General features: G+C 42.2%; 1 protein-coding gene across 7 annotated transcripts in view; it reads left to right on the top strand.

Moving 5' to 3' along the window:
• The window catches only part of LIN7A (lin-7 homolog A, crumbs cell polarity complex component), a 194,428-nt gene that overhangs the window by 149,240 nt on the left and 20,324 nt on the right, over nt 1-24,864 (top strand). For all 7 annotated transcript variants that reach the window (XM_016185596.2, XM_007517209.3, XM_060191510.1 and 4 more), the window contains one exon: nt 14,095-14,319. In XM_016185596.2, coding sequence (XP_016041082.1) covers nt 14,095-14,319 — 225 coding nt within the window. The remainder of the gene's footprint in view (nt 1-14,094; nt 14,320-24,864) is intronic.

Raw genomic sequence — 24,864 nt, forward strand, 5'->3', positions numbered from 1 at the left:
GCTCTCAATTCTATTCCACTGGTCAATGTGTCTATTCATGTTCCAGTACCAAGCAGTTTTGATGACAATGACCCTATAATACAGTTTGATATCTGGGAGTGTGATGCCTCCGGTTCTGTTCTTTTTTCTCAAGATTGTTTTGGCAATTCTAGGTCTTTTCTGGTTCCAGATAAACATTTGTAGCATTTGTTCTATTCTCCTAAAAAATGTGCTTGGGGTCTTGATGGGGATAGCACTAAATTTGTAGATGGCTCTGGGTAATATATTCATTTTGATGATGTTAATTCTTCCAACCCATGAACATGGAATATCTTTCCACTTCTTTGTGTCTTTTTCAATTTTATTGAGTAGTGACTCATAATTTTCAGTATACAAGTCTTTCACTTCTTTGGTTAGATTTACTCCTCGATATTTTATTGTTTTTGTTGCTATAGTAAAAGGAATTGATTTCTGGATTTCCATTTCTTCTAATTTAGTGAATGCCACTGACTTTTGAATGTTAATTTTATAGCCTGACACCTTACTGTATTGCCTGATGATATCCCAAAGCTTCTTGCTGGATTCCTTAGGTTTTTCTATGTATAATATCATGTCATCTGCAAATAAGGAGAGTTTGACTTCTTCTCTTCCAATCTGTATCCCTTGAATTCCTTGCTCCTGCCTGATTGCTATGGCAAGAACTTCCAACACTATGTTGAATAGTAATGGTGCTAGTGGGCAGCCCTGTCTAGCACCTGATCTGAGGGGAAATGCTTCCAGTTTTTCACCATTGAGTATGATGTTGACTGTAGGTTTGCTATATATAGACTCCACTATCTTCAGGAATTTTCCACCTATTCCCATTTTTTGTAGTGCTTTGATCATAAAGTTTTGTTGTATCTTGCCAAAGGCTTTCTCTGCACCTATTGATATGACCATGTGGTTTTTGGTCTTGCTTTTGTTGATGTGGTGGATCACACTGATTGATTTACGTATATTAAACCAACCTTGCATGCCTGGGATAAACCCCACTTGGTCATGATGAACAATCTTTTTGATATACTGCTGTATCCAGTTGGCTAGAATTTTGTTCAATAGTTTAGCATCTATGTTCATCAGAGATACTGGTCTGGAGTTTTCTTTTTTGGTTGTGTCCCTGTCTGCTTTTGGTATCAGAGTGATGTTGGCTTCATAGAAGCTGGCAGGGAGTACTCCAGTGTCTTCAATCTTCTGGAAGACTTTTAAAAGTATAGATATTAGTTCTTCTTTGAAGGTTTTGTAGAATTCATTTGTAAAACCCTCTGGGCCAGGACTTTTATTTTGGGGAAGATTTTTGATAACTGTTTCAATTTCATTAGCTGTGATGGGCCTGTTCATGTTACCCAATTTCTCTTTACTTAGTTTTGGAAGTTCGTAGGTATCTAGGAAATCGTCCATTTCTTCCAGGTTCTCTAGCTTGATGGCATATAGTTGTTCATAGAAGCCTCGCATGATATGTTGAATTTCTGCTGTGTCTGTTGTGATATCTCCTCTTTCATTTACTATCCGATTTATTTGGGTCTTCTCCATTTTTTGTTTTGTGAGTCTGGCTAAAGGTTTGTCAATTTTGTTTACTCTTTCGATGAACCAACATTTACTTTCGTTGATCTTTTGTATGACTTTCTTATTCTCAATGTTATTTATTTCTGCCCTAACTTTAGTGATTTTTGTCCTTCTGGTTGCTTTAGGGTTCCTTTGTTCTTCTTCTAGGTCTTTAAGATGTGCAATCAGGCTGTTTATTTGTGCTTTTTCTTGTTTCCTAATGTGTGCTTGTATAGCTATGAACTTCCCTCTCAGTACTGCCTTAGCTGGGTCCCAAATATTTTGATAGCTTGTGTCTTCATTTTCATTGGGATCTCGAAACATTTTGATTTCTTCCTTGATTTCCTCTTTGACCCAGAAATTGTTAAGAAGTGTACTGTTGAGCTTCCACATTTTGGGACTGTTACTAATCTTTTCATGATTGTTAAGTGTTAGTTTAATTCCACTGTGGTCTGAGAAGATGCTTGGGATGATTTCAGTGCTCTTGAATTGGCTGATGCTGTCTTTGTGGCCTAATATATGGTTTATCCTTGAGAATGACCCATGTGGATTTGAGTAAAATGTGTATTCCAGTTTCTTGGGATGAATCACTCTGAAAATGTCCAATAGTTCCAGATGATCCGTCAAGTTGAGAGAGTGGGGTGTTGAAGCCCCTTACTATAACTGTGTTGCTGTTAATATACTGCTGTAGCTCTTTCAGTAGAAGTTTGATATATTTAGATTGCTTCTCATTGGGTGCATAGATGTTAATAATTGTTAAGTCCTCTTGATTGACTGATCCTCTGAGCATTAAGTAGTGTCCATTCCTATCTTTTTTAATCTTTTCTAATTTAAAGTCTATCGTGTAAGATATGAGAATAGCTGTTCCTGCCCTTTTTTGTGGGCCATTGGCTTGTATGATACTTTTCCATCCTTTCACTTTAAGTCTGTGTTTGTCTTGTTGAGTTAGGTGGGTTTCCTGTAGACAGCATATTGTTGGGTTGTGTTTTCTGATCCATCTTCCTACTCTGTGTCTTTTAATAGGTGAATTCAGGCCATTGACATTTATTGATATCAAAGATTGAAGATATTTTAACACTATTCTTGTAGAGTTTTAGAGTGTTTGATATATGTCCTATTTGTGGAGGTCTGATTGTTTATAGGAGACCTTTCAGAACTTCTTTCAGGGCAGGCTTGGTGATAGTTGATTCCTTCAACTGTTGCTTGTCTGAGAAAGTTTTAATGCCTCCATCTAGTCTGAATGACAGTCTAGCAGGATATAGTATTCTTGGTTGAAAGCCTTTCTCATTGAGCGCTTGATAGATATCTTGCCATTCTCTTCTGGCCTGTAGTGTTTGTATGGAGAAGTCTGCTGCTAATCTGATGGGTTCTCCTCTGAAGGTGACTATTTTTCTCTTGCAGCCTTCAGGATCCTTTCTTTATCATTATTCCTTTCCATTCTAAGTCTGATATGTCTTGGTGTCTGTAGGTCTGGGTTAATTCTGTTTGGGACCCTCTGGGCTTCTTGAATCTTTATGTCTTTGATGTTGTTTAGACTAGAGAAATTTTCAGCTATTATGGCCTAGAAAATGCTTTCTTCCTCTCCTTCTCTTTCTTCCTCTGATATGCCAATAATGCATATATTGTTTCTTTTGAAGTCATCCCATAGGACTCTGTTGTTGTTTTCAACATCTATTAATCTCTTTTTGAGATCTCTTACTTCTTTTTTAGTTGTCTCTAATTCATCCTCAATCTTGCTAATTCTGTCTTCAGCCTCATTGATTCTATTCTCTCTGCCCTCTACTGTTTTCTGGAGTTCATCTATTTTGTTGCCCTGCTCTGATACTGTTTTAGCTTGTTCAGCTAGTTGCGTTCTTAACTCAGTGATTTCAGCTTTCAGCTCTCTAATAACCATAAGATAATTAATATTTTCTTCCATAGTCTCATTTGTTGTTCCTGTATTTCTGATTACAATTTTTTCTAATTCTTTACTCACTCCTGTTATTATTTCCTTAGCTAATGTTTGGATGTTGAACTCGTTATTTTGTGCTTCACCCTCTGGAGGACTTTTAGCTGGACTCTTGTCCTGGTTCGATTCTCCAATATTTCTTCTTGTTGGTTTAACCATTTTATATATTATGTTATGAGTTCCCTTTATCAGCACTTTTCAAATTATTGTTCACTGTTGCCTGGATTGACTTGTGTCTAAGTAAGTTAATTAAAGGGTTCACAGTGGTGGAAGTTAACAGTTGTTTCAATAGTATTTTAATCCCTGAGTTGGAGCTCCGTGGTTTAAAAGCCTTTTTTTTTTTTCCCTTCCCTGTAGGCTATGGGAGCCTGAGGGCTTTTAAACTATCAATAGGCTTCTTAGCTTAATCACTGACTCCTGACCAAGAGATAAAGCAGGGTGTGGCAGAGATAATCCAGTGGTTATGCAAAGAGACTTTCACAGCCCCTCAGCTATGCCACCGAGGTATAGGTCTTCTCCTGAGTTTCCTGGCTAGATCTCTGTCCCCTGGTGTCCCTCCCTGTCGCTGCTCCAGGTTCTGAGGGTAGTAGCAGTGGAGACTCAGACTTGCACTTGGTGAGACTCTGAGGAGTCCTCTCCTCCCTTCAGCTGTCCCCTTGTTGGTGGAGCAGACTGGAGGTGGTGTCTCAACTGATAAACTGCTGGAATGTTAGCAGTCACTTACTCTCTCCTTATGCTCCTCTCTCCTCTCTGTCACCAGCCACACGTGTTTGTACTCACCGGTAATTTAGTGGGTTCCTGTGGTCATTCTAGTTCTATCTTGTTTCGTTCCCAGGTGGTCTCCTTTGGTATTCCTAGTTGATCCGGGAGAGGAGAGGAGAGAGGAGAGAAAGTGATCAGCTGCTGCTCGTAGCTCTGCCTCCGGAAGTCGGACCCAAATTCTTTATGGGGTGCAGAAGTTGGGAGTTCTGGCTGCTGTAATTGCTTCTCCACTGGGCATGGGTATTGGCAGGTGGATCCACACCCCCAGCCTGTTTCTGTCATTCCCTAAGTGGGTCAGGCTCAGCGGAGTATACTGCCAAAGTCACCTCTAATTTATATTTCTGCGTGGTATGAGGATATAACTTTCACCACATCCTTCACAACATATTGTCATTATTTGATCAGAGAATAATTTTTATCTCGTACTGACTTATCCTGCATCTCTCTTACTGATAGTGAAGTTAAGCATCTTTCACCTGAGAACTTTGCGGGTGGGGACAGATCATACAAAATTCTGGCAGAAGTGAACTAGGCAGGTAAGATTGAAAAATAAATATATAAATAAATAAATAAACAAGCCTTCCTTTGTGTTTGGGGATGGAGATGAGAGGGAGAGTATCTTAGGAGATGAAACTGGAGTGGCCAACTAAGAGTAGAAGATGAATTGTAGGCTACCGTAACATGTTTTCACTTTATTCTTGAGCAGAAAAGTGCCTTAATAAACAAAAAATGTAATCTGGGGTGGACTTTGAAGGATGGCTGGAGGTTTCCTAAGATTGAAGGATAGAAAGTGGACACTTTTGAGGTAGAAAATGGCAAGAGTATAGAAGCAGGAACATAGAAGAGTAAAACCAAAAGCTCACATAGTAATTGAGAGATGGATATAGTGAAGTGGACTTGGACCGGTCTTTTGGGGGAATGCTTTGCATGGTGTGGGGCGCTTGAATCATCACTGCCAGAGAATAGGAAATGTTGACAGAATAAGGGGACCACACCAACTGCGTTAAGGTTAGGGATAGGGTTAGGGTTAATTGTTAAGTAGTGTAATCTTGAGCTTCCACATTTTGGGACTCTTACTAATCTGTTATTTATTGTTAAGTGTTAGTTTAATTCTGCTGTGGTCAGAGAAGATGCTTGGGATGATTTCAATGCTCTTAAATTTTCTGATGCTGTCTTTGTGGCCTAACATATGGTCTATCCTTGAGAATGACCCATGTGGACTTGAGTAGAATGTGTATTCCAGTTTCTTGGGATAAATGACTTTGAAAATGTCCAATAGTTCTAGTTTATCTCCTCATTGAGCTCCCTTATGTCTTTATTGATTTTCTGCCTGGATGATCTGTCAGGTTGAGATACTGGGGTGTTAAAGTCCCCTACTATAACTGTGTTACTGTTAATATATTGCTGTAGCTTTCTCAACAGATGTTTAAAGTATTTAGATGACTTCTCATTGGGTGCATAGATGTTAATAATTGTTAAGTCTTCTTGATTGACTGATCCACTGAGCATTAAGTAGTGTTCATCCCTATCTTTTTTAATTTTATTTATTTTAAAGTCTATCATGTAAGATATGAGAATAGCTATTTATGCCCCTTTTTGTGGGCCATTGGCCTGTATGATAGTTTTCCATCCTTTCACTTTGAGTCTGTGTTTGTCTTGTTTAGTTAGGTGGATTTCCTGTAGACAGCATATTGTTGGGTTGTGTTTTCTGATCCATCTTCTTACTCTGTGCCCTCGAATACGTGAATTCAGGCCATTGACATTGACTGATATCAAAGATTGAAGATATTTTAATGACATTCTTATAGAGTTTTAGAGTGTTCTGATAGATGTCATAGTTACGATGGTCTGACTGTTTATAGGAGACCTTTCATAACTTCTTTCAGGGCAGGCTTAGTGATAGTTGATTCTTTGAACTGTTGCTTGTCTGAGAATGTTTTAATGCCTCCATCTAGTCTGAATGACAGTCTAGAAAGATACAGTAGTCTTGGTTGAAAGCCTTTCTCATTGAGCACTCGATAGATATCTTGCCATTCTCTTCTGGCCTATAGTGTTTGTGTGAAGAAGCCTGCTGATAATCTGATGGGTTCTCCTCTGTAGGTGACTCTTTATTTTTCTCTTGCAGCCTTCAGGATCCTTTCTTTATCCTTATTCCTTTCCATTCTAAATAGGATGTGTCTTGGTGTCTTTAAGTCTGGGTTAATTCTGCTTGTGACCCTCTGGGCTTCTTGAACCTTTATGTCTTTGGTGTTGTCTAGACTAGAGAATTTCTCAGCTATTATGTCCTGAAGAATGTTTTCTTCCCCTCCCTCTCTTTCTTTCTCTGGTAAGCCTATAATGCATGTATTATTCATTTTGAAGTCATCTTATAGGTCTCTGTTGTTATTTTCAGCATCTCTTAATCTCTTTTTGAGATCTCTTACTTCTTCTTTAGTTGTCTCTAATTCATCCTCGATCTTGCTAATTCTGTCTTCAGCCTCAATGATTCTATTCTTCTCCCCTCTACTGTTCTCTGGAGTTCATCTATTTTGTTACCGTGTTCTGATACTGTTTTAGCTTTTTCATCTCATTGTGTTCTTAGCTCAGCTATTTTGGCTTTCAGCTCTCTAATAACCTTGAGATAATTAGTGTTTTCTTCCAGAGTCTCATTAGTTGTTTTTGCATTTCTGATGACAATTCTTTCAAACTCTTTACTCACACATGTGATTATTTCCTTAACTTGTGTTTGTATGTTGACATCACTATTTTGTGGTTCAGTCTTTGGGTGACTTTTATCTGGAGTCTTGTCCTGGTTCATTTCTCCAATATTTCTTCTTGTTGGTTTAACGCTTCTATATAGTATGTCATGAGGTGCCTCTCTCAGCGCTTTTAAAATTACTGATCACTCTTGCCTGGATTGACATGTGTCTAAGTTCTTCTTCTTCTAGCGTTTGCCCTTCTTCCATAGCCAGTCAACAGCGTCAGGTTGAGCCTGATGTAAAGTTTCGAGACCTCCTTTGAATCTGGAGAGGTGGCAGTCGTTGACTATGTGGGTCATAGTCTGTCTGTAGCCGCAGGGGCAGTTCGGGTCGTCTCTGGTTCCCCAGCGATGGAACATAGCAGCGCACCGGCCATGGCCTGCTCGATAGCGATTGAGGAGGGCCCAATCATAACGTGCTAGGTCAAAGCCGGGTTGACGCTTGCAGGGGTCTGTGATGAGGTGTTTGTTCTTTACCTCAGCTGACTGCCAACTCTGTTTCCAAGAGTCTGGAACAGAGAAGTTCAGTTTAGGTGTAGGGGACCAGATTGGGTGACGAGACGTCAAGCGTTGGACAGGGTGGGCGAAGATATCCGCGTATATTGGCAGGTCCGGTCGAGCGTAGACGTGAGAAATGAACTTAGATGATGCCGCATCCCGACGAATATCTGGCAGAGCGATGTTGCTAAGAACTGGCAGCCATGGAACCGGGGTGGAATGGATGGTTCCAGAAATTATCCTCATGGAGGAGTATAATTTGGAATCGACCAAGTGGACACGGGGGCTACGGAACCATACTGGGGCACAGTATTCTGCAGTGGAATAGCATAATGCCAGAGATGATGATCGTAGTGTGGAAGCGCTCGCGCCCCATGAGGAGCTGGCCAGTCTTGCAATGATGTTATTCCTCACGCCCACTTTTGCTGCAGTTTTTATGAGATGTTCGTGAAATGACAGGGTGTGATCGAGAGTAACGCCAAGATAGACTGGCTGGGCTTCATGCCGGATTCTCGTATCGTCAAGCTGCACATTAAGCTCACGCGAGGCCGAGGCATGGTGTAGATGGAAAACAGATGATACCGTTTTTGCAGTGCTAGGGATTAGTCGCCATTTTTTACAGTAATCAGATATCAGAGACATGTCTTTCGTGAGTGTTTCCTCGAGGATGTCAAACTTGGATGCCTGAGTTGCACAGCAGATGTGTCTAAGTAAGGTAATTAAAGAATTCACAGTTGTGGAAATTGGCAGTTGTTTCAATGTTATTTTATCCCCTGAATTGGAGCTCAGTTGCTTAAAATCCTCTTTTGTTCTTTTTCTTCCCTGTCGACTATGAGAGCCTGAGGGCTTTTAAAGTATAAGTAGGCTTCTTATCTTAATTACTGACTCCTGACCAAGAGATAAAGCAGGATGTGGCAGAGATAATCCAGTGGTTATGCAAAGAGACTCTCATAGCCCAACTGCTAGGCCACAGAGATATAGATTTTCTCCTGAGTTTCCTGGTTAGTTCTCCATCCCCTGGTGTCAGCACAGGGCCTCCCCCCCACTGTTCCAGATTCTGAGGGCAGTAGCAATGGAGACTCACAGTTGCATTTGTTGAGTCTTAGGGGATTCCTCTCCTTCCTTCAGCTGTCTTTTTGTTGGTGAAACAACCTGGAGGTGGTGTCTGAACTGGTAAACTGCCGGACTGTTACCAGCCACTTAATCTCTCCCTAGGCTCCTCTCTGTCCATTAACCACACGTGTTTGCACTCACTCATGATTTGGTGGGTTCCTGAAGTCTTTCTAGTCCTGTCTTGTTGTGGTCCCAGGTGGTCTCCTTCCTACCTTTTCTTTTCAATGATCCAAAAGGCTGACTATAGAACTACATCAAAGACTATTAAACTACTTTCTTCTCCTATGAGGCCCTATTTCTTGGAGTAGTGAGAAACCCTTAGGACTGTTGGCAGTTACTGTCTAGAGTACTATGTTCAAAGGCTAATCTGCATGGTGGTGGTTGGCTGGCTGATCTAGCTTTCAGAAGTCTGACATTCTAGGTACTGTCACTTTGGGTCTTGATATAGCAAGGCTCTGCACATTCTATGTTTCTATACTTTAAACGTGTCTGTTCCTGTGTATATATTTTATCTTTTTTTTTTTTTACCAGAGCACTGCTTATCTCTGGTTTATGGTGGAATGGTGGATTGAACCTGGGACTTTGGAGCCTCAGGCATGAGAGTCTCTTTCAGAACCATGATGCTATCTACCCCCACCCAATTCATATGAATATCCAAGCTCATAAGTGACTAGTCTAAAAGTTCCCTCAAATTAGAAAGACATGCACTTGCTATTTACTCTACATCTTGCTGAAGATGATTGGCTGGTAGATGAGAACTTAATCTCTGGAAATATTTATCAGTTCTGTTCCATCTTTTCCACTTACTACCTAGGAACTAGGGATACAATTCTTTTCAAAAAATATTTGTTTATTTATTATTAGATAGAGACAGTGAAGTTGATAGGGGGTAGGGGAGGAGGAAATAGAGAGGGAGAGAGACACCTGCAGCCCTACTTCACCACTCGTGAAGCTTTCCCCTTGCAGGTGGGGACCAGGGGCTTGAACCTGGGTCCTGTGCACTGTGATGTGTGCTCTTAACCAGGTACACAAGCACCTGTGCCCTAGGGATACAATGTTTATAAACCCGCCATTGTATTTCTTTTATTTATTTATTTATTTTCCCTTTTGTTGCCCTTGTTGTTTTTTATTGTTGTTGTAGTTATTACTGATGTCTTTGTTGTTAGATAGGACAAAGAGAAATGGAGAGAGGAGGGGGAGACAGAGAGGCAGAGAGAAAGATAGACACCTGCAGACCTGCTTCACCGCCTGTGAAGCGACTCCCCTGCAGGTGGGAGCCAGGGGCTCTAACCAGGATCCTTATGCCATTCCTTGCACTTTGTGCCACGTGGCCTCTGCGCTACTGCCTGACTCCCTCACCATTGTATTTCTTATAGAACTATTAGATGTGATTCTCACCATGCAGTTAGCAGTATCTTCTACTAAGGCAGTGATAAACAGAAAATCAGGGTACACACATGTATTTGCATAGATATGCAATATCTATAAAGAGAATATCAGAGCACCTTACTGGACTAAAATAAGACTTATCATATCAATAAAATTGAAATGTTCATGTGTGGAGTAATTCTGTTTTTGGCTTGGGCCTTTTCCATATCAAGAGTCAAAGTGAACCCTTGGTGGAGATCCATGCTTGCCCTTCAGTGATCAACTCAGACCTTTTAGAGCTAGGCTTTGACAGATGTTACTTAGCTTTGTCTGATTCCTGTCTGTTTGTATCATACAAATGCCTACCCGCCATGTGTGCACGCAGTAGTTAAAGCAGAGTAAGACTATGGCAACGCAATCATCTGGGCCGGGCAGTGGCGCACTGGGCTAAGCACACACAGTACTAAGCACAAGGATCCAGGTTCAAGCCCCCAACCCCCACCTGCAGGGAAGATGCTTCACAAGTGGTGAAGCAGGTCTGCAAGTGTCTCTCTGTCTGTCTCCCTCTCTATTTCTTCCTCCCATCTCAGTTTGTCTCTGTCCTATGCAATAAAATGGGAAAAATAACCACCAGGAGCAGTGTGTTTGTAGTGCCAGCACCGAGCCCCAGCAGTAACCCTGGAGGAAAAAAAAAAAGAAAGAAATCATCAACGACAATGAGCTCTAGTCTGACCCTGCAAGTTGCAAATCTCTAAAATGGACAAGGTCATAGCCACTAGGTTTTTGCTTCATACGTCCTAAAATACAAGAAGAGATTGTTGAGATTGTGTCTAGGCTTTTTTTTTTCCAAGTTCTGGGTTACTGATACACAATTGCATTAAGGAATCCTAACCCAAAATCTTTGATACCATTCAGTCCCTGATAACATCATCTTTAGCTTTCAATCCAGAGAAAGACAAATGCGACCAAGAGGCCTTGCATAAGCCTGGATGTGTCTAAAGCAACTAAGTGTAGCCAACATTTGCACCCACAACTCCTTTAAGCAATATACCTAGTAACAAACATAGATCAAGATTATGTCTATGCGATTTTTTTTTTAATCAGTTCTGGTTTATGTTGGTGCTAGGGATTGAATGTGGGACCTTTGCTTCCCTCAGGCATGAAAGGCTTTTTGCATAACCATTATGCCATCTCCCCAGCCTTGCCTATAGTCATTATTAACAAGACTGTAAGATAGCAGGGGCACAGTTCCACACAGTTTCCACCACCAGAGTTCCCTGTCCCATCCCCTCTATTGGAAGTTTCCCTATTCTTTATCCCTCTGGGAGGATGGACTCAAATTCTTTATGGGGTGCAGAAAGTGGGAGTTCTGGCTTCTGTAATTGCTTGCCCACTGGACATGTGTGTTGGCAGGTGGATCCATCCTCCCAGCCTGTTTCTCTCTTTCCCTACTGGGGCAGGGCTCTGGGGAGGTGGCATTCCAGGACACATTAGTGAGGTCATCTGCCCAGGAGAGTCAGGATGGAGTCATGGTAGCATCTGCAAATTGGTGGCTGAAATGTGGTGATCTATAAAGCAGCACAAATTGTTTAATAAACAGGAGCCCAAAGATAGGAATAGAACAGATGAGATTAGGGGTCTTCCTGTGGGAAGAAGCCAGGAGATTTCCATGCATCACCATTCTTCTGGGAGGGAGGTCACCAAATTGCAGGCACACTCAAAATATATTTACACTGTACAGGAGTGTCAACACTTTCCCTGTGACCTTCACTGTCTTACCATAAACTTGGTAGAATGGGACTAGTAGATACTGTTTAATAGCCATCTGTTAAGTCAATAACTGAAGGCACAATCAAAAGAATGAAGTGACCAATAAACAAGCTGATTTTCCTAGACTTCAGCCACAAAGCAGACTTCATTCTGCCCAACTGCTATTTATAACACCTTGCTCTCTATTTATCCCGGAGCTGGTGAAGAAGTGGTTGCGTAACATGCCTCCAGGGCTCCACACAGCCATTTATGAAACTTGGACTTAGAACTGAGTCACTGTGTTGCAAAAGGCAAGGTTTTATAATAGAGGGTGTGTGTTGATGAGGGGGGGGGGGGTTGATGGCATAACGGTTATTCAAGGAGGCCATCATGCCTGAGGGTTTGAAGTCTCAAAAAGAAGTCAAGGTTTTCTTATTATTATTACTTCGTTTGTTTTGTTTTATTTGAGAGAGAGAGAGAGACTAAGACTTCAGAGTGTTGCTCAGCTCTAGTTTACGGTGTTGCTAGAGACAGAATTGAGGACTTCGGAGCCTCAGGCAAGAACATCTTTGTGAATAACCAATAATACCTGAATACCTCCCCTGCCCCAGGTCTGTCATTCTACATCAAACCATAGAAAGTCTCCATGTCTGTAATAAAATAGGGATTAGAAATCTCAAGAGATCTGGTCCCAGAGGTGGCACAGTGGATAAAGCATTAGACTCTCAAGCATGTGGTCCTGAGTTCAATCCCCAGCAGCACATGTACCAAAGTGAGATCTGGTTCTTTCTCTCTCTCCTCTTTTCTCATTAATAAATAAAATATTTTTAAAAAGAAGAAATTTCAAGAGATCATTGCAATGTGCTTGTAATACAGCTTCCTTTTTTAATGTAATATCTGTCTAAATCTCCCTTCTGCTTGGGTTATGAAAGTGTAACCTCCGTTGATTGGGTGTGGCCCTCTTTGCTATTTCAGTGCCACTCTTAGGAGCTCTTGCCTTTAGACCTAGTGCAGTAAATTCCTATCAGACCACACATGTTTCTCCTTTGAGCTTTACCCAGGAGGTTAGTCAAAAAGACCTAGACTCTCGGACTCAAACGGGACATGTCACACTCCCTGGGATGCAGAGACAGAGGAAAGTGTCTCTTCTCAGGCTCCTGGTTCTGACTTTCTTCTGACTGCCTTCTCCCAATTTGGTGAATTTGGGGAGAAAGAAAGCACTTTGTATTTACTTACAGGAAAGATAGCTTCCCCAACTACTGTTTTTTAATTAATTTATTATTGGATAAAGACAGAGAAATTGAGAGGGATGGAGAGATTAGAAGGTGACAGAGAGACACCTGTAGCCCTGCTTCACTACTCATGAAGCTTTCCCCCTGCAAGTGGGGACCAGGGGCTCGAACCTGGGTCCTTATAACGTGTGCTCAGCCAGGTGCACACCTCCACCCACACAGCCCCATTGTAGAAATTTAGTACTGTTAATGTCTGATAGGGACCACCGTTTGTCAATAGCTTTTAATTTTTCAAAAATGTCCAAACTCAGATCTCTGCTCTTCCAGATGAGATGTAGAAACCCTACCACAAAGGTGGTTGTCACCCTTTTACACCTTTCTTGTTTCACCTCTCCCATCCTTAAACCTCTTTTCATATGCCCTGTACCCTGGCACAGCCTAGGTGCTTGAGAGTTTAACTCTGCACAGAATGACAGGGACACATGGAGACCCCTAGTTTCATCTGCTCTGTTCCTCCCTTTGGGGGCCTGTTTATTAAACAATTTGTTCTGCTTTATAACTCACCACCTTTCAGTTACCAAGTTGCAGATGCTACCATGACACCATCCTGACTTCCCTGGGCAGACGACCTCACCAATGTGTCCTGGAACCTCCCCTCCCCAGACCCCTGCCCCACTAGGGAAAGATAGAAACTGGCTGGGGGTGTGGATCCACCTGCCAACATCCATATCCAGCAGAGAAGCAATTACAGAAGCCAGAACTCCCACCTTCTGCACCCCATAAAGATCTTTGGTCCATACTCCCAGAGGGATAAAGAATAGGGAAGCTTCCAATGGAGGGGATGGGACAGGGAACTCTGGTGGTGGGAACTGTATGGAATTGTACCCCTGTGATCTTACAATCTTTCTCATTGTTATGAAATCATTAATAAAATATATATTTAAAAAGAATAGTTATGGACAGTGACAAATCCCCCTTGCCATGCTTTCTTGAATCTTGAAACTTCAAACTTTGGTGTTTTAATATGATATTCAGTTCAGATTCACTTTCTGGGAGAGGAACAAGCCCCATCCCACCCCACCCCCACACATCCCCACCCCCTCTGAGAAATGTCACTGTCCTTGCAGAGCGTGGAAGGAGAACACCACGAGAAAGCCGTGGAGCTGCTCAAGGCCACCAAGGACAGCGTCAAGCTGGTGGTCAGATACACCCCCAAAGTCCTGGAGGAAATGGAGGCCCGCTTTGAGAAGCTCCGGACAGCCCGACGCCGGCAGCAGCAACAGCAGCTGCTGATTCAGCAGCAGCAGCAGCAGCAACAGCAGCAACAAGCACAGCAGAACCACATGTCCTAGGTGAGCCCTGCCTCCCAGCCAAGGAGGTTCCTGCCACCCACACACTTGGGGTTCCCGCCAAGTGGTGGTGCACCTGGTCGAGCACACATGTTGCAAATTTGGGTATTTGTGTCTTTGTCATATAGTTTCTTATACATCTAGAGTTAATGATGTAAAAAAATAATAATAAAAGGGAGCTGGGCAGTGGTGCACTTGGTTAAGTGCACATAGTACTATGCTCGAGGAGCCAGGTTAAAGCCCCGGCTCCCTACCTGCAGGGGGGGACACTTCACCTGAGGTCAGGCAGGTCTGCAGGTGTCTGTTTTCCCTCTTCCTTTCTATCTCCCTCGCCCTTCTCAATTTCCCTCTGTCCTATCAAATAATATGGAGAAAGAAGAGAAGAGAAGAGAAGAGAAGAGAAGAGAAGAGAAGAGAAGAGAAGAGAAGAGAAAAAGTTGACCTCTGAGAGCAGTGGATTCATAGTGCTAGCACCAAGCCCCAATGATAACACAGGAGGCAAGAGAAAGAAAGGAAGGAAGGAAGGAAGGAAGGAAGGAAGGAAGGAAGGAAGGAAGAGAGAGAGAGAGAGAGAGAGAGAGAGATTAGAACAGTGTGAACTCCAGAACAGTAATCAGAAGAGTTGCTGATTTTGCCTGCCATTTAGCCATAGCTCCTCAAAGGTCACACAGTTTGTAAGATATGTTCATTTGTTTTTTTTATTTATTTATTTTTTAATATTTATTATTTATTCCCTTTTTGTTGCCCTTGTTGTTTTATTGTTATAGTTATTATTGATGTCATTGTTGTTGGATAGGACAGAGAGAAATGGAGAGAGGAGGGGAAGACAGAGAGGGGAGAGAAAGACAGACACCTGCAGACCTGCTTCACTGCCTGTGAAGTGACCCCCCTGCAGGTGGGGAGCGGGGGGGGGGGCTCGAACCAGGATCCTTGCGCTGGTCCTTGCACTTTGCACCACGTGCGCTTAACCCGCTGCGCTACCACCCCACTCCCATGTTCATTTGTTTAAAGAGATTCATGTACACAAGACTGAATGTCTTTGTAACAATTTTTAAAATTTTTTTATTTATTTACTATGGATAGAGAAATAGAGAATTGAAAAGGAAAGGGGAGGTAGAAAGGGAGAGGGAAACGCCTGCAGCCCTGCTTCACCACTCGTGAAGCTTCCCACTGCAGATAGGGACCAGGGGCTTGAGCCTGGGTCCTTGTGCACTGTAATGTGTGTGCTCAACCAGGTGCACCACCATCAGGCCCCCTTAGGAAACTTTTTTTTTTTTCCTCAAAGCACTACTCAGCTCTGATTTATGGTGATGCTGGGGATTGAACCTGGGACCTTTGTTCTCTCAGGCATGAAAGCCTTTTGACAGAACCATTATGCTATCTCCACCACCCTTATAACTTTTTTAAAAGGCAAAGTCTGTGCAAATTCAGATCCTCAGATGCACCATGAGATGACAAGATAAGGAATCAAGAGTGTACTTGCCTTCACAGAATGTACAAACCTAACTACCCTCAAGTTCCTGAGATAGCACCTCTATAATGTGAAATACAGTCTATTCAAAAACTGCTCCACTGTAATAAGCAAGGTAGAGAAACCAGACAGTGGCCAGCTCTGGGATATTTTGAAATTAGTATATATATGTAATTATTATTATCTTTATTTATTTATTGGATAGAGACAGCCAGAAATTGAGAGGAGAGGAGAGAGAGAGGGAAAGAAACAGGGAGACACCTACAGCCCTGCTTCACTACTCACAAAGCTTTCCCCCCGCAGGTGGGGACCAAGGGCTTGAACTCAGGTCCTTGCACATTGTAACTTGTGCGTTCAACTAGGTGTGCCACCACCTGGCCCATATTTTAAAATTCTTTGTGGGTGCTCACTTAAAATGTGTCTCAGACATATCCCACTGCGTGCGCACGCGCACACACACACACACACACACACACACACACACACACCCCTTTTCTTTCTTTCTTTTTTTGTCTAAAATCCACTTTGTGACAAATAATGTTACATAAGATTTTATTTAACACACTTAAAAAAAAAAACAGAGCCCTGCTCAGTTCTAGTTTATGGTGGTGCTGGGGATTGAACCTAAGATTGTGAAGCCTCAGGCATTAGAGTCTCTTTGCATAAACTTTGTGCTATCTACCCCTGCCTTCAACAGACTTTTTAAAAATTTATTTATTGATAAAATGGAAACGCTGACAAGACCATAGGATAAGAGGGGTACAATTCCCACCACCAGAACCCTGTATCCCATCCCCTCCCCTGATAGCTTTCCTATTCTTTAACCCTCTGGGAGTATGGACCCAGGGTCATTATGGGTTGCTGTAGGTGGCAGGTCTGGCTTCTGTAATTGCTTCCCCACTGAACATGGGTGTTGACAGGTCAATCCATAATCCCAGCCTGTCTCTCTCATTCCCTAGTGGGGCAGGGCCTTGGGAAAGCAGGGCTTCAGGACACATAGTAGGGTCGTCTACCACAGGAAGTCCGGTTGGCATCATGGTAGCATCTGGAACCTAGTGGCTGAAAAGAGTTAACATATAAAATCATATAAATTGTTGGCTAATCATGAACCTAAAGGCTGGAATATAAGAGAAAAAAAAGAGGGCCAGGTGGTGGCCCACTTAAATGAGCACATGTTACCTTGTGCAAACCCCTCACTCCCATCCTGGTAGGGAAGCTTCACAAATGGTGAAGCAGGGCTGCAGATGTCTCTCTGACCCTCTCCCTCTCTACCTCTGCCTTCCCTCTTAGTTTCAGTCTCTGCATTAATTAACGTGAAAGTAAAAAATGATGGCTGTAGACTCATCTTTGAATGGCTTGATGCGTGCTATTCCTTTCTCTTGTGTTAGCCCTAATCTCCACAACCGTTCAAGGCAAGCAGCATCAAGTCCTGTTTCCCAGGTCAATGTTCCACAGATTACCCACAACCACACGTAGAAGCAGCCGAGAATGCCTTTCTCTATTTTTTTTGCTGTGACTTCATCTGCCAACTGTAGATAATGCTGAGGTTACATCAGTGTGCCCTGCTAGGTTTTTGGAGAAAGAGTCTTGTATCTTTTAATAACTTTACACTAAGATATCTGCAAACATGTATCTGAAATGAGCTGTAGATATTCTAGGGAAAAAAGAAAACAGAAAGTAATGTCTGTCTTAAGTTGGGTCACTGTACAACTATCGACTGTGAATATGGCAAGAGGCTTTCATTTTGTGTTATGCTAGTGAGCTAGGAGAGGCTACATGGAAGGGTTAGGTGTTGGCACACCTGGTTGAGCACATACATTACAGTGCACAAGGACCCAGGTTTGGGCCCCACTCCCCACCTAGAGGGAGGAAGCTTCACAAGTGGTGGAGCCATGTTGCAGGTGTCGCCTCAGCTCTCTCCCTCTTAGTCTCCCCCTCTCCTCTCAATTTCTCTGTCTCTATACAAAATAAATAAATGAAGACTTTTTAAGTGGGGGGGGGAGGGATGCTAAGTTAAAAGGAAAAGCGTGTGGGGTTTCTTCTTGAACAGCCCCAGAATCTGAATGATCTTTGTTAACCTTGGAGTTTTATGATACACAATTGATTGTGGTGTTTATCTGCAGTTGCATTACTTTCTGATAATGACATTTATTCAGTCATCCATATTTATTACCTGATAATGACAGTGGCCAGAAATATCCCATGGGCAGGAGAAACAGCATTTCACTCTGGCTGGAGGGGACTGTTAGTGAACAAGTCAATGGAAACCTTCTACCAGGACCAGCCAGTGCTCTGCAGAATTAAGTTAGGGTGTGTCATGCAGACTTGCTAGGACACAGAGATTCCTCTAAGGAGCTGGCCTCTGAGCTAAAACTGGAAGTCAAGAAGTCAGCAAGAGAGAAAAAAATGGCAGGGACCACCACTGGGCCCCCCTGTTCATCTCTTTGCCCCTTAGTTATTCTAGAGTACTTTAAATGTGTATTTTCACAATCTTTTCAGTGATCTTCTTGCTAGTAATAACTACCCATCATTACATTTTATTACTTATTATTTATTGAATAGAGATGGAGAGAAATTGAGAGGGAAGGGGCCAATAAACACCTGCAGGCCTGCCTCAATGCTTGTGTAGCTTCTCTTCTACAGACAGGCACCAGGGGTTTGAACCCGGGTCCTTGGGCACTGTGGTGTGTGCACTTAACCAGGTATGCCATTGCACAGCCCTTCAATCCATTATTCTTTTTCTTTATTTTTTTTTTTTATTAGTGACTTAATCTTGATTTACAAAATTATGAACCCCGGGCTCCCCACCTGTTGGGGAATTGCTTCACAAGAGGTGAAGCAGGTCTGCAGGTGTCTGTCTTTCTCTACCCCTCTCTTGTCTTCCCCCTCCTCTCTCCATTTCTTTCTGTCCTATCCACCAATGACATAAATAACAGCAATAATAACCACAGCAATGATAAAAAAAAAAAAAAAAAGCAAGGGCAACAAAAGGGGGGAATAAATAGCCTCCAGGAGCAGTGGATTCGTGGTGCAGGCACTGAGCCCTAGCAATTACCCTGGAGGCAGAGAGAAAGAAAGAAAGAAAGAAAGAAAGAAAGAAAGAAAGAAAGAAAGAAAGAAAGAAAGAAAGAAAGAAAGGAAGAGGGGGAGGGAGGGAGGGAGAAAGAAATAGTTAGGACACATTATGTGATTCAAATTTATTAAGTCTTACTAAGAGTTGTTCACATTCTCAACATTGAAGCTGTCACAAATGTTGGCTGTGTTGTATACTCTGTTATTTCTTCTCCGTCAGGCTTCACTCAGTCATATCAGAAATGTCCTATTATCTCAAGCAGACACATCATTTATACTAAAAGTCATTTACAGTGTTGTTTCTTGCACACACCATCGTAAGTTCTACTGACACGGAGATTAAATGTCAGAGCACGCACAGTACACTGCTGTGCCCTCTCAAGGGGGTGCTGTGGTCAGGATTTCAGCTACACGCAAGACACAGCCCAGTCAATTCACACATGGCTTTTATGGTCAGAGTCCTACATTAGATCTTGTTCAACTTTTTTTTTCATTCTTTTTTTTTTTTAATATTTATTTATTCCCTTTTGTTGTCCTTGTTGTTTTATTGTTGTAGTTATTGTTGATGTTGTTGTTGTTGGATAGGACAGAGAGAAATGGAGAGAGGAGGGGAAGACAGAGAAGGAGAGAGAAAGATAGACACCTGCAGACCTGCTTCACCACCTGTGAAGCAACTCCCCTGCAGGTAGGGATCCGGGGGCTCAAACCGGGATCCTTATGCCGATCCTTGCACTTGGCACCATGTGCGCTTAACCTGCTGCGCTACTGCCCGACTCCCATGACCACTCTTTTTTAGGGAGAATGTACTTGGTCAACCTTAAGAATCTGATTTTTCAGATGTGACTTGAAACACATCGTGACTTCACCCAGATTTCTGAAGTCAAGACCCAAAGCATGCTTCGTTTCCCAGACCTCTCCCACTTTTGTCTTTAAAATGAGGAATTCATAACATTTAAAACCAGTCTAAGTCTTAACATATTTACAAGTTAATGAACATTAAACTTAAGTTTTTTCTTTTCCATTTTGTACACAGAGAGAGAAATTGAAAGGGAAGAGGGAGATAGAGAAGATAGAGAGAGACAGACAGAAAAATAGACAGACACCTGCAGCCGTGCTGCACCACTAGTGAAGCTTCCGCTCTGCTGGTAGGAAGAGAGAGGGCTTGAACATTGACTATTTAGTTTCATTTTTTGTTTTGCCTCCAAAGTCATCACTGCCGCTCAGTGTCAGCACTATGAATCCGCCATTCCTGGCAGCCATATTTTCCCTTTTTTTTTTCCTCCCCTTCTCCTTTATTGAAGACATTTATTGACAGAGAAAAATTGAGAGGGGAGGGGAGCATCTGCAGACCTGCCTCACCATTTTGAAGTTTTCCCTTTCAGGTGGGGAGTGAGGCTTGAACCTGGATGGGTGGTAGTAAAAATAATAATAATAATAATAATAAAATCCCGGTGTGAATTTTACTAGGTGTTTTCCTTTTCTGTTTTAATTTCCTCTTCTCTTTCTCCTTCCCTTTCCTGCTGTTGTTGTTGTTGTTGATGATTATTATTTCTTTTTAATGAAAAAGAGATACATACAGACATCAAAGCACTGATCAGCTCTGGCTCATGGTGGTGCTGGGGGTTAAACTAAGGACCTCAGAACCTCAGACATGAAAATGTTTTGCATAATCATGACACTGTCTCTCCAGTCCTCTGTTTGTTTCCTAAGTTACACCTATGAATGAATGAGACCATCTAGTATTCATACTTCCCACTTTATTTGTTCTCAGTTAAAATGACTTCTTCATGCTTCATGTCATCAATGATGACAACAGAATCACTCCATCAGTTTTTTAAAATTTTTATTTATAAAAAGGAAACACTGGGGAGTCTGGTGGTAACACAGCAGGTTAAGCGCACCTGGCGCAAAGCGCAAGTGTTGTTTTCGATGGGTTATGCTGTTTTCACCGGGCTGGCTTCACGGGCACGGGCGGGTAACAGACGACCAGGGACTCATGGTTGAGCTGTAGGCAGTATCTCTTTATTCATGCAGGACGCAGCACAATCTAAGACGAGCTAAGCTAAACTCAAGGTAAAGTACTGTAAAACTCACAATGCTGTCTTTATATATACTTGCCAAGTAAGGTGGAAACAGGATGTGACATAGAGAGGGTGGAGAGAAAAGTGACTGGTGAAAATCAGAGTGTGACAAAGAGGGGGCAGATGAGGCGAGAATCCTGTCACTGAACCACAAATGCCCTGGAGGGAGGGTGGAACTTGTTAACAGTGGTTATGTAAATAGAATGAAGTGGTTATGTAAATAGAATAGTGTTAAGCAGGGGGGATTTAAACCAAATGAAACAGAAGGGGTCTCATGCATACCAACACGCAAGGACCAAGTAAGGATCCTAGTTCGAGCCACCGGCTCCCCTCCTACAGGAGAGTAGCTTCACAGGCGGTGAAGCAGGTCTGCAGGTGTCTATCTTTCTCTCCCCCTCTCTGTCTTCCCCTCCTCTCCATTTCGCTCTGTCCTATCCAACAGCAATGACATCAACAACAAAAATAACTACAACAATGGAAACAAGGGCAACAAAAAGTAAATAAATAAATAAATATTTTTTTTTTAAAAAAAAAAAGGAAACACTGACAAAAATCATAGGACAAGAGTACAACTCAACACAATTCCCACCACCAGAACTCCATATCCCATCCCCTCCCCTGATAGCTTTCTTATTTTTATCCATCTGGGAGTATGGACCCAGGGTCATTTTTAACAACTAGTAACATCCCACTGCAGATACATACTGCAACTTTCTTAGCCACTCACTTATCTGCTGGGCATCTGAGTAGCTTCTAAGTTTGGGCTATTACAAATCGTGCTGCTATAAGCAAAATACATAAGGAACTGGGGGTGGGGGTGGGGGGAAGGCAGCGTCAGGGCTGGGAGACAGCATAACAGTTATGTAAAGACTGATGCCTGAGGCTCTGGACTGAACCAGGATGCAAGTGTGTCCCTTTCTCTCACTTCTTGCCCTATTTCTCTCTGTCTGTATCATAATGGGAGATTTGAAAAAGAAGTGGTCACTAGGAGCAGTGGATTCATAGTGCAGGCACCAAGGCCCCATGATCACCCTGGTAGGGAAAAAAAACAACCTATCATTCAGTCACTGACAAACTCAAATCCCAGAGGGTAATTCTGATTAACCTGAATCTAGAGGACTGAGAGTTATCAACCAGAAAAAAAATGGATCAGAAATAATGATGCTGGATAAGATTCATTAAACAATTAAGAGAATACCAAGAACTATTCTCAAGAGCTTTGGGTATATTCAATTACTTCATAATAATCCTATGAGTAAAAGTTCCTTTTGTAATCCCTATTCTAAGAATGAACATCTCCAAGACACACAAAGATTAATGTCAAAAGCCCCTTCCCCTGGGACATGCAGCTATAAAATAATAATAATAATAATAAATTGGCTCATTGAAAATTCAGTCTCAGGGTAGGGCAGTGGTTTACCTAGCAGAACACACACATTAATTACCATGTGCAAGAACATACTTTCTTCCTTTTTTTTAATTTTTATTTTATTTTATTTTGCCACCAGGGTTATTGCTAGGGCTTGGTAACTGCACTACAAATCCACTTCTCCCAGTGGCCATTTTATCCATCTTTTTATTTCTATTTTTATTTGACAGGATAGAGAGAAATTGAGAGGGGAGATAGAGAAGGAGAGAGAGGGGCCAGGTGGTGGCGCACCTGGTTAAGAGCACATGTTACAATGCTCAAGGACTCAGGTTCAAGCCCCTAGTCCCCACCTACAATGGGAAAGCGTTGCGAGTGGTGAAACAGGGCTGCAGGTGTCTCTCTTTCTCTCTCCTTCTCTATCTCGTCCTTCCTTTCGATTTCTGGCTGTCTTTATCCAATAAATAAAGATAATTTAAAAAATCAAAAAGAAAAACTAAAAAGAAAGGGAGAGAGAAATATACACACTTGCGGGCCTGCTTCATTGCTCATGAAGCATCCTCCCTGCAGTGGGGAGCGGAGGCTCAAACCCGGGTCATTATGTATGGTGATATGTGCCCTTAACCAAATGCACAGCCATCCACCTCCCCCCCCCCCGCCCCAAGACCCACTTTCAACTCCCTGGTCTCCACCTGCAGTGGGGAAGCTTCCTGAGTGGTAGAATAATGCTGCAGGTATCTCATTCTTCTTGCTTTTCTACCTCTCTCAATCTCTCACGATATATTAAAGGAAAAAAAGTAGCTGTCAGGAACAGTGGAGTGTCTCTGCTACTTGGTAGCTATGTGACCCTTAAGATGTTAATCTTTTGGGGAGGGAGAGCACAGAGTGAAACATGGACTGGGCATGGGGAATTGCACCAAAGCAAAGGACTCTGGGGAGGGAGGGAGAGGAGAGCACAGGGTGAAACATGGACTGGACATGGGCATTAACCACCTCAAAAAATCTAGACCATTAAAAAAAAGATGTTATTCAGTATAAGATTTAGGAGGTCTCGAAACTTTACATCAGGCTCAACCTGTCGCTGTTAACTGGCTACGGAAGAAGGGCAAACGCTAGAAGAAGAAGATTTAGTACAATGACTTGTTTGGAGACAACACTGTGAAATGATATGTAGCAATCTTAATAAAGTACCAGGTAATTTGTGGGCTCTCGGTGCATTTTAGTGAGCAGCACTAACAATGATGTTGGAGCAGTGACATGTTAATGACAGTGCTTTCATGTGAGAGCTTGCCAGGGGACTGGTAAGGACATACAATGGCCTCATTTACCACCTCCAGTCCCTCTCTTGAGCTCCTGTAGGTTGTTAGTTCCTCTCTTACAAGCAAGACAGAACCTCACCAGTATGTCCTGGAACCTCCCCTCTGCAGAGCCCTGCCCCACTAGAGAAAGAGAGAAACAGGGTAGGGGATGGATCCACCTGCCAACACCCATGTCCAGTGAAGAAGCAATTACAGAAGCCAGAACTCCCACCTTCTGCACCCCATAAAGATCTTTGGTCCATATTCCCAGAGGGATAAAGAATAGGGGAGCTTCCAATGGAGGGGATGGGACAGGGAGCTCTGGTGGTGGGAACTGTGTGGAACTGTACCCCTTTTATATACCACCATCTTCATTTATAAAAATGATTAATCATTTATAAAAATGATTCAATCATTATTAAATCACTAATTTAAGGAATTGTGTGGAGTTGTACCCCTCCTACCCTATGGTTTTGTTAATTAATCCTTTCTTAAATAAAAAAAAAGGAGAAAAAAAAATCACTAATTTAAAAAAAAAAGAGGAAGATTGAGTGGACCCTCCATTCAAGTTTTTCTAGTACATATGCTCTGTCTTTGTTGGACTTGGTATATCTGAATCTTAGAGAAAAGATTGAAAATCACCCCTTAACAATGGGGGAATGTAGGTCCTCCAGCATTTGGGGAGATGGCTCCCCCAATCTGACCAGAGGGGAAACTGGTGACTTTGTTCTGCTTAGTGCCAGACAGATATCATGGGAGGTAAAATACACTCATATCTGCTTCCTAGAGGGGATATTGTGCTTCCAGTTCACCAAAGAGAGACTTTGTCAACTTATAACTCAACAAGAACATTTATCCTGGAGAACACAATAGAAAGGTTATCTAATCTTTACCTTTGTGAAGACAAAAAGAGCCTACTTCAGTCAGAAAGAATAAATACTCCCAGACTTGTGTTCTTTCTTTTGTTTCTTCAGATCTCTCTTATTTACATTTTTTAAATTTTATTAGTGATTTAATAATGAAAAAGATTGTAAGATAACAGGGGTACATTTCCCACCACCACAGTTCCCTGTCCCATCCCCTCTATTGGAAGCTTCCCTATTCTTTATCCCTCTGGGAGGATGGACCCAAATTCTTTTTTTTTTAATATATTTTATTTATTTTCCCTTTTGTTGCCCTTGTTGTTTGTCATTGTTGTTATAGATATTATTGTTGTTGTTATTGATGTCATCATTGTTAGATAGGACAGAGAGAAAGAGA

This window comes from Erinaceus europaeus, chromosome 5 (genome assembly GCF_950295315.1).
Source record: "Erinaceus europaeus chromosome 5, mEriEur2.1, whole genome shotgun sequence".
NCBI lineage: Eukaryota > Metazoa > Chordata > Mammalia > Eulipotyphla > Erinaceidae > Erinaceus > Erinaceus europaeus.